At 37.2% G+C, this 14,876-nt stretch overlaps 1 protein-coding gene across 1 annotated transcript in view; it reads right to left on the reverse strand.

The window, feature by feature from the left end:
- Positions 1-14,876, reverse strand: part of TMTC2 (transmembrane O-mannosyltransferase targeting cadherins 2) — a 392,011-nt gene that overhangs the window by 136,156 nt on the left and 240,979 nt on the right. The window contains exons 5-7 of the mRNA XM_021689854.1: positions 8,651-8,736; positions 7,962-8,146; positions 6,363-6,441 (exon numbers count right to left, since the gene is read on the reverse strand). Coding sequence (XP_021545529.1) covers positions 6,363-6,441; positions 7,962-8,146; positions 8,651-8,736 — 350 coding nt within the window. The remainder of the gene's footprint in view (positions 1-6,362; positions 6,442-7,961; positions 8,147-8,650; positions 8,737-14,876) is intronic.

A 14,876-nucleotide genomic window follows, 5' to 3' on the forward strand; every position in this document is an offset into this window, starting at 1 on the left:
TTTCCTATTTGGTTGGTTTGGTCCAGACAACATAGGACAGCCTACAGTTATAGACAAAATATTCTCGAGGTTAGAGTGATATAATTTTCTATCTTATTTATAGGCATTTACATATTAAGGAAAGGTACTGAAGAGCTCCAGACCAACTATGAAATCACCTAGAAAGTTCCATGAGAACAGGAACTATATGGGCTATTTCCATTTCATACCACTACCACCTCTGTAACCTCCACCTAGCACTTGTGACTTAAAACACATTTTTTTTTTTTTTTGTACACAGAGGTTATTCTAAACATAGTGATTATACAATGCAATGACAAGGCAGTAACTCTAGATTCTCTCTTACTCCAGGCAACACATTATGCCCTTTTGTTCTCAAGATATATTACCAAGATGAAATGGCTTAAATTGCTTATATAATTACCTCAACAATTACTTTGCATTGAGAAAGCCAAGTAATTTTATTTTAAATAGTAAATAGGCTTAAAATGACCTTTGGGATTGGAAGGGCTCAAACTGATAAAAGTAATTGAAAGTCACAGCCTAATTTAGTTTTCCATAATCTCAGGAATATTCAAAAGCAATGTTTTCGTATATATAATAAGGGAAATAAACAATTATAGAGAAATAAAAGGGAAAAATTGAAGGTGGTTAAAAATTATCCTACATTAAAAAAAATTTTCAATATCCTGCATATTTCATTTTTGTAGTTTTTCTGATTTTTAGTAAAAATGAAGAGGTTTTTTAATATATATTTGAACAAGGAATAAGACATATACATCTATATCTACATCTACAGATATTTTGCCGATTTTTAAATAGGTAAATAAAAGCTATATTGACATAGTAAATAACATACCAATTTCAGTAACACACAAGGGCTAAATAAAAAAAGCATTTGAATCTAAATCAGGAGATTACCCTTCTAGGGTGCTGGCCTGGCTCAGTCGGTACAGCAGGCAACTCTTAATCTCGGGGTTGTGAGTGTGAGCTCCACGGAGGATACAGAGATCATTTAAAAATTTAAAAAATCTTAGCAGCGCCTGGGTGGCTCAGTTGGTTAAGCACCTGCCTTTGGCTCAGGTCAGGATCCCAGGGTCCTGAGTTCGAGCCCCACATCAGGCTCCCTGCTCAGCGGGGAGCCTGCTTCTCCCTCTCTTCCCCACTCGTGCTCTCTCTAGCTATCTCTGTCTCTCTCCCTCTCAAATAAATAAATAAAATCTTTAAAAAGAAAAAAATTTAAAATCTTAAAAAAAAAAAGGAAACTACTCTTTGGGTTTCAACACAAACTATAATCCTAAAAAGATCAGCTCAACTCTTTAATTACTACTTTAATTTCTACTTTGTAAAGTAAAAGAGATTGTATTAGGAGGAATTTTTAAGATAAGAATCTTCCACCTCTAACATTCTACGATCTTAAAAGACAACTATACGGGGCGCCTGGGTGGCTCAGTCAGTTGGGCGGCTGCCTTCAGCTCAGGTCATGATCCCAGGGTCCTGGGATCGAGCCCTGCATCGGGCTCCCTGCTCAGCAGAGAGCCTGCTTCTCCCTTTCCCTCTGCCTGCCGCTCTGCCTACTTGTGCTCTCTAACTCTCTGTTAAAATACAACTATAATTTGAGGAGAGGACAAACCGAGATTCAATCAAGGCCTACAATAGATGTCAGAATAAAGAAAAATTTTGACTAAGTCTAGAGGAAAAAATATGTCTTGACAGGAAAAGGAGAAGAAACTCTAACCTAAATATGACAATTTTAATTTAGAGGGTGTACTCTATTACTGGAATTAAGTTAATTGGGCATTAGCTGAGTATGCTGTTTCACTTTTGGTTAGCATAGTTAATGCTAAAAGAAGGATTTTGATTGTGGTTGCTGAGAGACAAAGGAAAATGGACTTCAAGAGAAAAGACAGAAATTGTAGACAGGACAGAACTAAATACAATCCCGTTGAATGTCCGTGACCGCAAGGCCACCATAATGACAAAATCTTATCTATAAAGAAATCATACTTACTTTGGTAAATACAGAAAGAACTGACAGAATACAACCAAAGATACAAAAATACAAACCCCCAACAAACTTTTGGGGTTTACAGGTCTCAGAAAGGACAGTGACTACAATGGAAGGTAATATTATGAAACACCCACCAGGTTGGGCATTTGGTCAAATATGCTGTACTTTCACTATCTAAATCAATCCTCAAACTGATGCTACTATTATGGCCATCTTATAGATGGGGAAACTGAGGCTTCAGTTAAGTATTTTGCTCAAAGTCACTTAGCTTAAGTGTCAAAGCCATAGTGTGAACCTCTCTGACTTCACACTATAGTGAATCCCCATTTAACCCAAGCTACTGTCTCAAGAGGAAACTGAGGCCCTCAGAAATAAAGTCTTAACTGGCTAGGAGCAATTTTAACCATTATTCGTGATGTTGTCTCTTAATATCTCATGTATTCAAATACTTTGCTAATTACAAAAGCCACCTAGGTGAAAGTTTATTTATTTATAAAAGAATACTTAGTATCTGCTTTATGGTCCTATGAAATCAAAGAGAATAATGAAAATATATTTTCAATAGTTTTTTTTAAGTTTACTTAGGAATTGGAACAAAAAAATAAGTCTTAGGATAAAATATAGAAAAAATTGAGTTGGGAAGCAAATTAATCAAACTTGCTATTTTCTGTTAATACAGAAATGGGAAAATATGGTCATTTGGTGCTCAGGATAAGTCGACCACTGGCATGTAGCATACAGAACAGAAGTTTCTTGTAAAACGTTCAAAGGACAGGAAAATGCAAAGGACCAGAAAGTTTCATTTTGTTTTTTTAAAAAAGCAACTGCAATGAATTGAGTTATTACACTAAAAAGAACATTCAAATATAGTTGTATTTTTTCACACATACTCCTTTATTTCTCCTAACCTCCAAATACACTAGAAAATAGGATGCGGGGGCGCCTGGGTGGCTCAGTCGTTAAATGTCTGCCTTTGGCTCAGGTCATGATCCCAGGGTCCTGGGATCGAGTCCCACATCGGGCTCCCTGCTCAGCGGGAAGCTGGCTTCTCCCTTTCCACTCCCCCTGATTGTGTTCCCTCTCTCGCTGTGTGTCTCTCTGTCAAATAAATAAATAAAATCTTCGGAAAAAAAAAAAGAAAGAAAAGAAAACAGGGTGGAAGAAGGATAATGTTTTTATGTATAAACACAAGTGCTGGGTGGGGGGTGGGGGGTTCTTGAAAGTGTCACTGAATGAGCCCTGAGAAAAATGAATACTTACAGGCTGAATCTAGCCAGACATTATAATCCATCACTGATCCCTAAAGGGCACTAATAATATGTAAATGTGTGAATTAGAAGACACATTCAAGGCTGCTGATAAACTTGATAGGATAATCAGCACAGGCTGACAGACTAATGAAACTGATGAACTGATAGGGCAGCTTATCTCCTGGGCCATTTTTCCTCTTGTCAAATGGAGGCTAATCAAAATGTATTAGGAGTTAAAGCAAATACTCGGAGGATTTCACCCATTTGATTAGGAGGTGAACTCACTCTGAGAAAATTATAGTTTCGTGAACAATTGAAACTACGAAAACTGCTCAGCTGATAGACCCTCACCTAAAATTAAACAGAAGGCAGCTACCATAATTATGGAAGAAACCTGGAATTTTAAATTATATGGGGATTCTCCCCTCACAAATTGTTAGAGTGCTTTTCAGAGTCTGGGCAAAATGACCTCTTTCGATAATGAAAAATAAGACAAAGGACTAAGCAATAATCCCAGGGACACACTTATCTTTCGCTGCTGGTGTGTGCTCAGCATCTGTGTAACCATATGAGAGACAGATCCCAAGGTACCGGCTGAATTTTCAATCAAATTTATTTGCATAAAATAATTGAATGAATTTTCTGAAATCACTAACTATAGTGAGTACCACACTTCCTATTAACAATAAAGATGTTGGGCGCCTGGGTGGCTCAGTTGGTTAAGCCGCTGCCTTCGGCTCAGGTCGTGATCCTGGAGTCCTGGGATCGAGTTCCGCATCGGGCTCCCTGCTCAGCGGGGGGTCTGCTTCTCCCTCTGACCCTCTTCCCTCTCATGCTCTCTGTCTCTCATTCTCTCTCTCTCAAATAAATAAATAAAATCTTTAAAAAAAAAACAATAAAGATGCCATATGCAGTCTGTTGCCAAGGAGCTGAGTCCTCTCCACATTTAAAGGACATCTTATTTGATAATTCAGGAAAATTGAGAAGGCCTTCCCATGCATTTGCCTTAAAAATAAAATCATAAATGAAAACCATTGTGCCTTAGAGAAAGCTGGAGAAAACAATCCTTCTAATAATCATTTTGACATGAATAACTATACTGCATTAATAAAGTTAATTCAACTGACAAATCTAGACACTAGACACAAAGCTTTATGAACACGTATATGGGTGGGTAGATTGATGGTAAAATGCTGGAGAGTGAAAGCTACTGCTTTAATTCTTAAGATCGTGATGGCAAAAAGTACACTTAATGAAGCTAGATTTTTACCTTTTAGTAATTTTACCAAAGAGAAAAGAAACCGCAACTAAAAATACCCTAGGGGCCCCCTTTTACATGAGTATTAAATCACTCCACTGCTGCATAGGCTAACCCTGGGTGGGATTCCCTGACACATGAAATGAAAATATTGACCTCTGCCAAATTATGTTGTTTTGTTTTTTTTCTATTTACTGACCTGTGCCTCATTCTATCTCTAAACTATTTCTAATTTTTTTTTTTTTTCCCTCATTTAGGAAAAAGAGGAAGTGAGTGTGTTTGCTACCATATATTTTCTAGTTTGGAACGGTCTGGGATTTTTTGGGTGTGCTCAAGCCAAACAGCTACTATCAAATTTCTCAAATCATAGCATATAGAAGTATCAAATAATCCTAAAGATTATATACTCTCATTTATTTCATATGCAGAAAAATAGTAAACAACTTAACGAATTTTCATGAGAAAGGAAAATCTGAGTTTGCGATTTGTGCTTTGGAGAACAATATTTGATTTGAAGACAAAGGCAACTTTTTTTCCCTCTCCTTTATCTGGCAATAGCAAAGCTAGTCAATCAGCAGGGCATCTTAAACTGTAGGGATTCTTTTCCAAGAGTCACACCATATACTAAATAGGTACTGAATAGGGAGTTTTCAGTGGTGTCTACTATCAAATAGATATGGTAACAATTTACTGTAAGGCAGTCACAGATCAATCATAGATGATAGGTAGGTTATTCTATTAGAAATTCTAGTTCCTGACCTCTTGCATCTAGAAAAATCCATGTCCTAACTTACATACTTTGACTAATAAGACAACTGAACTAATTATTCAATGTAGAAAAGGAATGATGTACTGCTCTTACTCTAAAATAATACTCGGAAAAACCTATTGTGATCCAAAACCTTATCAATGAAAACCACACAAGTTGGTTCAGTGATTCTCATCTTTTTTTTTTTTGAATTTTTTTTTATTATGTTAGGTTAATCACCATACATCATTAGTTTTTGATGTAGTGTTCCATGATTCGTTGTTTGCGTATAACAGTGCTCCATTCAGTACGTGCCCTCTTTAATACCCACCACCAGGCTAACCCATCCCCCCACCCCCCTCCCCTCTAGAACCCTCAGTTTGTTTCTCAGAGTTCATCGTCTCTCATGGTTCGTCTCCCCCTCTGATTCCCCCCCCCCTTCATTTTTCCCTTCCTACTATCTTCTTTTTTTTTTAACATATAATGTATTATTTGTTTCAGAGGTACAGGTCTGTGATTCAACAGTCTTACACAGTTATAAGCACAAAAATCATGACTCTCTATATCACGCCATGTATATTTGGGGGAATCTTCTGATCAAGAAAATAATATGATCAAATATTATCATGAATTTGATAAACCATTAAGCTATAAATCTTTATTCACCATTTTCAATCTCTAGAGTCTAGCTAATATTCAAAACCCAAAAGGGTTTGAGAGTACCTTGCAACAACTCTGGGATCTGGCCAATTTGTTAAAATTTATTTTATGCTGATGCATTTATTTGCTCTTGTTAGAATAAGTGTGCTTTGTCGGGGTGTCTGGGTGGCTCAGTCAGTAGAACATGCTACTCTTGATCTCTGGGTCATGAGTTTGAGCCCCACACCGGGGGTAGAGTTTACTTAAAAAAAAAAAAAAAAAGAAGTGTGTTTTGTGAAAATTTGAATGTATATCACCTTAACTGTGAATAAGTTGTATGTGTGTGTGTGTATGAGGATTAATGATATGATTTATTAGAATTCTATTTAACAGAAGCACAGATTTTAATTTCTTTTAATTTCTGAAATGTGAGTTAAAATACTACATTTTACTCACCCATCATGTTGTACAAGCTCTGTGGAGCAAACTGCCTTGGCATTTTCTGAATTGCTTCCTTGTATACACTAAGGGCGTCCTATTTCAGGAAACAAAGAAGAGACAAAGTACACGGATATTCACTACAAATAAAATAGTAACATCCTTCCAAAATCAAAACCTTCCCTTGCTATTTCTAAATGGTTCGCTAGAGAAAAATAATTGAGCTGGCTTTTGATATCATTCTACCTCAATTTCATAAATGAAAATATTCAACCCAGTAAGTGAAGAAGGCCATATAAAAATTTAGTTTAACAAGCAGTCAAATGTTACCAAGGCTCATTTATTTTTAAGATAAATTTTCCAGTTCACATAGATGATTCAGTTAAAAAAAAAAGAACTACTAAAATTCACACGTGGAAGTTACCCATAATCATCTAAAATCTATAGTTACTTCAAGCCAGGCAACCAAGTAGGATCTAAACAAAATAGCAACTAACAAATCTTCTGGCTACTGAGATCCACTGAGATTATGAAATGCAATTTATTTTTAAAAATTATATCTTTATCTTTATATTGCAGTCTTTTTTTTTTTAAAGATTTTATTTATTTATTTGAGAGAGAGAAAGTGAGAGAGCACAAGAGGGGGGAGTGGGAGAGGGAGAAGCAGACTCCCCGCCGAGCAGGGACTCCCGATGCGGGACTCGATCCCGGGACTCCAGGATCATGACCTGAGCCGAAGGCAGTCGCTTAACCGACTGAGTCACCCAGGCGCCCCAGAAAATTTATTTTTTTAATTGGGGTGAGAGGAAGAGTAAAGGAGATGGTATCTTGTACAGGAAGCTGGGAGGGGTGTGTACCCTTTCTCTCACAAGAAGCATGCCTGCATCGGTTTCTTCTCTCACATTTAATGTTGCTCCTCCTTCCCTCTCCCTCCTCTCAAACCCATACTCTTACTCCATGTATTAAGACTGCAATATAGGGCGCCTGGGTGGCTCAGTCGGTTAAGCGACTGCCTTCGGCTCAGGTCATGATCCTGGAGTCCCGGGATCGAGTCCCGCATCGGGCTCCCTGCTCAGCAGGGAGTCTGCTTCTCCCTCTGACCTTCCTCCTTCTCATGCTTTCTCTCTCTATCTCATTCTCTCTCTCAAATAAATAAATAAAATCTTTAAAAAAAAAATAAATTTTCTTTTTATTACTATTGTAAAAAGAATTAAAATAAATGGGTAGGATTAGCACCAAATCACTTCCTTAATACCCAGAATATAAACAATGTATTTTTTAAACATCAAATGCTGCATATAAGATAATAATAATAATGTATCTTGGATCATAAAATCAAAGAGACTAATAAGCAAATAAGCTTGAGACACAATGCATGTTATTTCCCTTTTTAGAAGAGTTACAAGTGCTCTGAGAAATGCACAGCAAAGAAATCTTAAGTTTTGTTTAGCAGAGGTTCTTTTCCAAATGAGTTTCACCATAAAACTCTCTGAATAAAAACTCATATTAACTTCTGAAGTGATCATAGTGTCCCTGCAATGAGATCTCAGGGTGGAAAACATGGAGATTCAGATCAAGAACACGAGGGAAGGAAAAAGGCTGGGGTCTGGGCCTGACCTCATAGTGTCCCTGTTCATGATAGAGTTTGCCCAGGTTATAGAGACAGCTGGTAACTGAGCTCTTATGTGCATGAGGGTCTTTTAGGTTTTCATCAGGGATCTCAGAACACTTGAGGAATGTGCGTCGGGCTTCTTCTGTCTTCCCTTGGTTCATGAGAATAATACCGGTGTTTAAATATGCAGCTGGGGGGAAAAAGAAAATGGGAAATATAAATGTGAGAAGATGATATACACTATGACAACAATAAAGTTATCTTTACTCCAATTTAGTTTCTATGGATTAGTTCTGATTTTATTAGAAAACCAAGAAATAAATACTTAGGGAACAAATATATATGGGAACAACAATGCAGTAAGGAGTAGAGGTGTCAATAAAAAATATATGGATATGGATATGGATAAAAAATACATGGATATGCCCTCGAAGAGCTCAAAATATTTTGAGCTTAAACTCTAGATGCATAAGAGCTGCATTTACCTTAATATATTAAAAAATGATAAATGGTTTTCGAAACATGATTAAATGGAGAGAGATGTAATTGTTAGAGGCTCATAATCTGATTGGTAAGTCTTCAGAAATAGAAATAGCATGTTTTTTTCTCTCTGAGGCTGTAAGTCACCAAGATAATTTTCGTGGATAAAGAAGGAAAAAAAGGGGTGTTTTCAAAGAACTTGAATATTACTTACAAGCCAGGGTAGGCCTGCTTCCGATCGCCAGTTTGTAATAATGTAATGCTTCTGCAAACCTGCTGTTCTCCTGTAGAAGTAACCCTCTGCATGAGGAAAATAGAAATTTGAAGAAGGACTGTATTACTATCCATAAAACCACAAATTTGTACTTTATATTTCAAAAATAAAAATGGTTAAAGGGGCTGTAAAAATGCTGACCTGGTACTATAAAAATAAATTCTTAATAGAAGGAAATGATTCCTCAGGAGAGAAAATACTGGAGAGGTATCAGCTACATTTACATTGCATTAGAAAGTATTAAGAAGTATTTTCAAAGAGCCCTTTACCCCCAGTGAACTTTTTCCTTTCCAGCAGTTTTTCTCTCCCACTGAAATGACAAACCACCTGGATTTTGTCTTAGAGCATGCACAGTTTTTCATCAGTTCAGAAAGGAAACTTGTCTAAGGCAGTGATATATATATAAATATATATACACACACACACATACATATATATTTAAACATGAGAACAAGAGGTGCCTCTCTCACTAACCATATTACTGGGGAAATATTTGTCCATGACTGCCTGAAAGGCAAAAGGTAATCTGGGTCAACAGGACAGAGTCAGAATTTAATCAGATGGCATAAAGGAACAGAAACCAAAGACTGAAGGTTATCCACGTTGTTATTTCCTTATTTTCTGGATTCGGTCAAATAAGTTTGAATTGCAGGACACTGAGCAAATCTCACATCACTGTTATGAGACATGTTTTGGACTATTGACCCTCAGGCCCCACGGGCCTCCTGAGGAAGCTCCTTAGCCACTGGCCACGTGGATTACCCATCATTCCAGACCCTACCCTCATGACTTCAATCAGAATCAATTATAGTCATATCTATGAAAATACAGTGTCAGAGGGCTGGACTAAGTTCAAAAAGCTCTCTCAGATGCTTTTTGGCCTATGCCTAGTCTCTTATAAAATCAGCGAGTATCTTACAGACATTTGGCACCTCTATCAGGCCTGAGTACTGCTCTTATCAACCTCAAACTGCAGAGTCCACTTGCCAGCAGCTGAGGCCTTTGCAAAATGAGCAGGCTACTGATAAAAACACATCATTTTGTAGAATATTTTTTAAAAACATTCAGCTTACTATTTAATGGGCAGCACTGAAAACATACCTGAAGAAAATCATTTCAAAATTAAAGTTTGCTCACTCGTATCATTAGCAATGATTAACCTCAGTTTTCTTTCTTTCTTTCTTTCTTTTTTCTTTCTCTTTTGGGGGGGTGGAGGTGGTGGGCAGAGAGAATCTTGCGCAGGCCCCATGCCCAGCTTGTGAGCCTGATACGGGGCTCGATCCCACAACCCTGAGATCGTGACCTGAGCCAAAATCCAGAGTCGGACACTTAACCGACTGAGGCACCCAGGCACCCTAAACTCACTAATTCTAATATTTGTTTAAAAGTCATCTGAATAGATCAAACCATTCCAAAGCACATTAACATCACTTATGTAGATACCTAAATGTACATTTCTATAGAAAGTTTTGAGCAACAATTTGATCATGAATTTGATACGCTTTGCTGTTGAGTATACTTTTTAGCTGCTAGAAACAAAGTTTCCTACAGTACTCAAGAGTTTGTGAATATGTTCAATTGCCTTTAAAAGCAGGTATGGTTTCACTTATTTATGGAACATAAGGAATAGCATGGAGGACATTAGGAGAATGAAGGGAAAAATGACGGAGAGGGGAATCAGAGGGGGGAGACGAACCATGAGAGACTATGGACTCAGGGAAACCAACTGAGGGTTTTAGGGGGAAGGGGGGTAGGGGGATGGGTTAGCCCGGTGATGGGTATTAAGGAGGGCCCTCACTGCATGGAGCACTCATATGCAAACAATGAATCATGGATCACTACATCAAAAACTAACGATGTACTGTATGCTGACTAACATAATAAAAAAAAAAGTAGAAGGAACAACATGTTCAAAAAAAAGAAAAAAAAAGGCATGTATATACCTGAAACTAATATAACACTTTGTCAACTACACTTCAATAATAATAAAAAAAAGTTCAATGTAACAAAGGGATGCTATATTCTTTGTAAAGACCTGAGTCTCTTCTTAAAAAAAAAAAAAAAAGGTGAAACTGTTAAAGAGAAAGAACACTTACATGCTTTCCAAAAAAGGAGTATTTTTCTTTACAATAATAATTTTATTGACAAAACACCGGATTTCCAGTTAACAAAGCTCATATGCATCATCTCATTTCAGAAACTTATCTACCACCTTAATTGCCTTTATCACTTTCCTTTGAGATTCAGATAGCAAGGTCCTTCTCCTTTGATACAGGGCTGATGGTACCAGAGGAGAAATAAGATCGAGATATTTAATCCTATTTTTTCTACCTTCTTTAGGAATGAAAATCCTTCCATGAGCCCTTCTTTATCTAATATCTCCAATCTCTTGTCCATTACAGTTTCCTTTGCCTTAAAAATACAAAAAATGTCCCTCTTAGCACAGAAAAGACTCTACAACCTTTATTCTTTCCTGTCTCCACCTCTAACTACTGTTTATTATTGTTCTCATCAGACTCAGATTTCCTTTCGGAATGATCTATAGTGTAAATGCCCAATGACTCAAATCCCATTTACGCCCTAAATCCAGTTAAGGCTCTAATTATCAAACCCCGCAAAAAGTGTGCTTTTATGAATGGCCCACCCGACTATAGTACTTGTAACTCCTTCTTTCCTGGAACTGTTATGTCTTCTGCTTCCCGGAGACCAGTCTCCCCTAGTTCTTTTGACCTGGGACCATCCTACAGAGACTAAAAAAGGTGTCTCTTGAAGAGCATTCCTTTAAAAGAAGTTGGTGCTTCAGAGGACTTTGTCTTTCTTCTCTTTTCTTTACAAATAGTCTCTGTATGACATCATGCATAACATGTAGCTCGTGTATAGACTGTTCTCAATTCTGAAGGAATGATTGCTCTCCTGACATCCAGATCTATTTTTGACAGCTTACTGAGCTGCATCAATCTCAGTGCTCACTGGAATTTCAAAATCAACACATCCCAAAATTGAAAACCGCATCTCCTGCTCAAGAATATATAAAAAGATAAACAAATGAAATAAATAAAAGAAGAAAAAAAAATCTCCTCAGCAATCAGCACTGTCATTCACTGCATTTACTAAAATCAGTAACCTGGTTATCATTTTTGACTTTTCGCTCATACTCACAATTCCATGTTTTATAAAGTCTCCAAAAGCCGACTCTTTTTTCTAACTCTTTACCTCTCAAGGTTTAGCTTTATGGCTCTTGTCAGAGTCCTCTGTATCTTTACTGTCACCTAAGTAACTGCAACAGCCCACTAATTAGTCTCCACATAATTACTTTCTAAAGGGCAAATATGCTGTTAGGCTAGACAGAATTAACATGAGGGGACAAGTGCATACCTCTGACAACATGCCTAAAGCCCATAAACCTTGCAAACTGGGGAGTTCAGCCACATGGGCTCCCCAACGCAGATGTATTATATTCCTGTCATTTCCCAATTCCAAAAAATATACAAAGAGGAGAAAATGATAACTAGCATGATCACCACACCTAGACAATCCTGTCCAGCCTGCCTTATTCTTTGGAGGAACCGAGTCCCATGGAGTGATGCCGTAGGCAACTGTCCAAGATTATATATCACATGGCTCTTTGAATCCGAGAGTATCATCCCCTACATTATCAGAATAAAGTTAACACCGGAGCGAGTCCAAGTTAGAGGCTGCTGTGGCTGATTTCTCAGGGCTAAAGATTTAACTAAGCATCAACTACGCCTTGTGTGCACGCTGCAAATGTGAACAAGACAGAGAGGCACTCGCCTGTGGATGCACAATCTAGTGGGGGAGACAAATAAGAAAATAAATGGTGTGGAAAATTACTCTGCTAACGGATGGGGGACCAACGCTGGCCCAGCTCACGAATGGACAAGTGGAGGTTCACAGAGTCAAAGTGACATTGGCAGAGGCTTGCAATAAGCAACACCTAGCCAACAGTAAAAAGTGTTGTCAGCTCCAGGTTACACAGGAGGTTCAGGAAATTTACCCACTAACTCAAGGTTTTATGATTAATAAGAGGCAAAGCCAAGCCTGGAACACAGTTTCTCTGGTAATAAATCCCCTGCTCTTTCTAGAAGGGAAAAAGAAGAGAGAAAATAATTCCATTTGAGGTACACACACACTAGCTTATGTTTCCTTTTGCTCTAGCACGCTCCAGATTTTGTAAAATGCTAACTTGCATCGATGCTCTGAAAAGGAATTCAACCCGGTTCTGGCAGTTCAGGATGAATGGGGGTTAGTTCTAGCACTCTAACACCCAAGCTTCTGTGACGGCTCTTTGCCATGTTTACAGAACCCATTCTTTATTTACTGTAGAGAAGACAGAGGAATAGAACCCCTTCACATTGAAGTAGTTATGGTAACAATAACAAAGTTAAACTTACTTCACACTTAACGTGTGTCAAGCACCTCACATAAAATTCACTTTTTTATTCCTCAACAATCACCTTCTGAGGCAGGCTATTATTACTAGCCCCATTTTACAGAAGATGAGCTTCAGACAAGGAAAGTTCAGCAACACACCAAAGGTCACACAACTGGTGAGAAGTGTGCTACAGGTGAAGCCCAGCTACCCGATTATAAAAGAGGCTACACTGTAATAAATCATTCATACCAAAGGCTTTTCCAGAACTGTTTAAAATTGAGGACAGTGTTTGTTTACATGCTGATGATGTCAATAAAATCTTCTGGATTCTATGTATATTAAAAATAAGAACACATTTTAATATACCATCAAGCCAGAATCTAATGAGAAAACATTTTATTCATATTACATGAAGTTGCTTTATAATTAAGGAAACTGGTTGATGCTATACATTAATGTGAAGTTGAAGTGACTTTTGAGAAAGAAATGGAAATAACAAGTTACTGATCTCTGAATACTAAGTGGTGGGGTCACTTTTACATATCTGTGTTTGGGGGTGGATATATTACATAGTATTTTCTAATAGAGGAACATATTTCACTTCTCATATTTATCCCCCAATGATTTATCTTTGAGAAACAATGAAATCAAGCACCCAGTGAAGAAGAACACAAATTGGGGAAACATAATAAATATTATTTTAGTCAAAGGAAGAAAGCACATCTGGATCTATAAAGTACTATTCAATCAAACAGTTAAATTTTAGAACACTGTATTTCAAAAAAAAACAAAACAAAACAAAAACACCACACACATACACACATACATAAAACAACAAAATGCCCTCCCTTAAATCCTCTTGACTATTTTTAATCTGATTTTGATCATATATTCTAGGAATTACCACTGAGTATGTAGAATTTTCTTTTTCCCTGTGAAAGTTCTGCCCATCTTTATGCCAGTCTCCCCTGACAACGCTTTGTCCAAAATGCCATTTTTAAAGAATCACAATAATCTAGACACTTGATAAATGAAAACCAGTCAAACCCATGATAACAGTGGATTGGACAGAGTTAAATGCAAACATTAAATGTAAATAGGCATACAAACCCCTAGCTGATTCTTAAATATTGACAGAGACAGACGGGGAACATTTATTTAGCACCGTGTTTCTCATTCAGGGATGACTTTTGTCCTCCCCACCCTGTCCCCCAGAGAACACTCGACAATGTCTGGAGACATTTATGTTGTCATATCTGGGTGGATTCTACTGGCATCTAGTGGGTAGAGGCCAGGGATGCCGCTAAATATGTAAACATGTTAGAAGACATAAGATAGCCCCCAAAATAAAGAATTTTCTGGCCCCAAATACCAATAGTGTTGAAGTTAATAACAATACCACATTTTGCATCTCATATGTACTAACTGCAACACATTTCTTCAGACCTTATCTCTGTGTCCCTGACAATCACATACATGAACTATGCAAAGAATAGAGAAAATAAGAAATCAAGCTACAGGGATTAAATTATTTTTCAATAAAAATATGATTTACATCATTTCTACTTTTTTCATTAAAAAAAGGCAAAAGAGAAATGGAATTTTCTTTTTTAAGAAATGGAATTTTCTAAAAATTACAAAGAAAAAGCATGCCAGTCCCACTTTTAGCAGTACATCTGAGCAAATTGTCAGTGGCTCTTTGTAATAAGATTACCCTCTATATAGAACTGTAGAAGCATACAGATTTTCAAGCAAAGCTATCTTTTGCCTCAG

This window comes from Neomonachus schauinslandi, chromosome 5 (genome assembly GCF_002201575.2).
Source record: "Neomonachus schauinslandi chromosome 5, ASM220157v2, whole genome shotgun sequence".
Taxonomy (NCBI): Eukaryota; Metazoa; Chordata; class Mammalia; order Carnivora; family Phocidae; genus Neomonachus; species Neomonachus schauinslandi.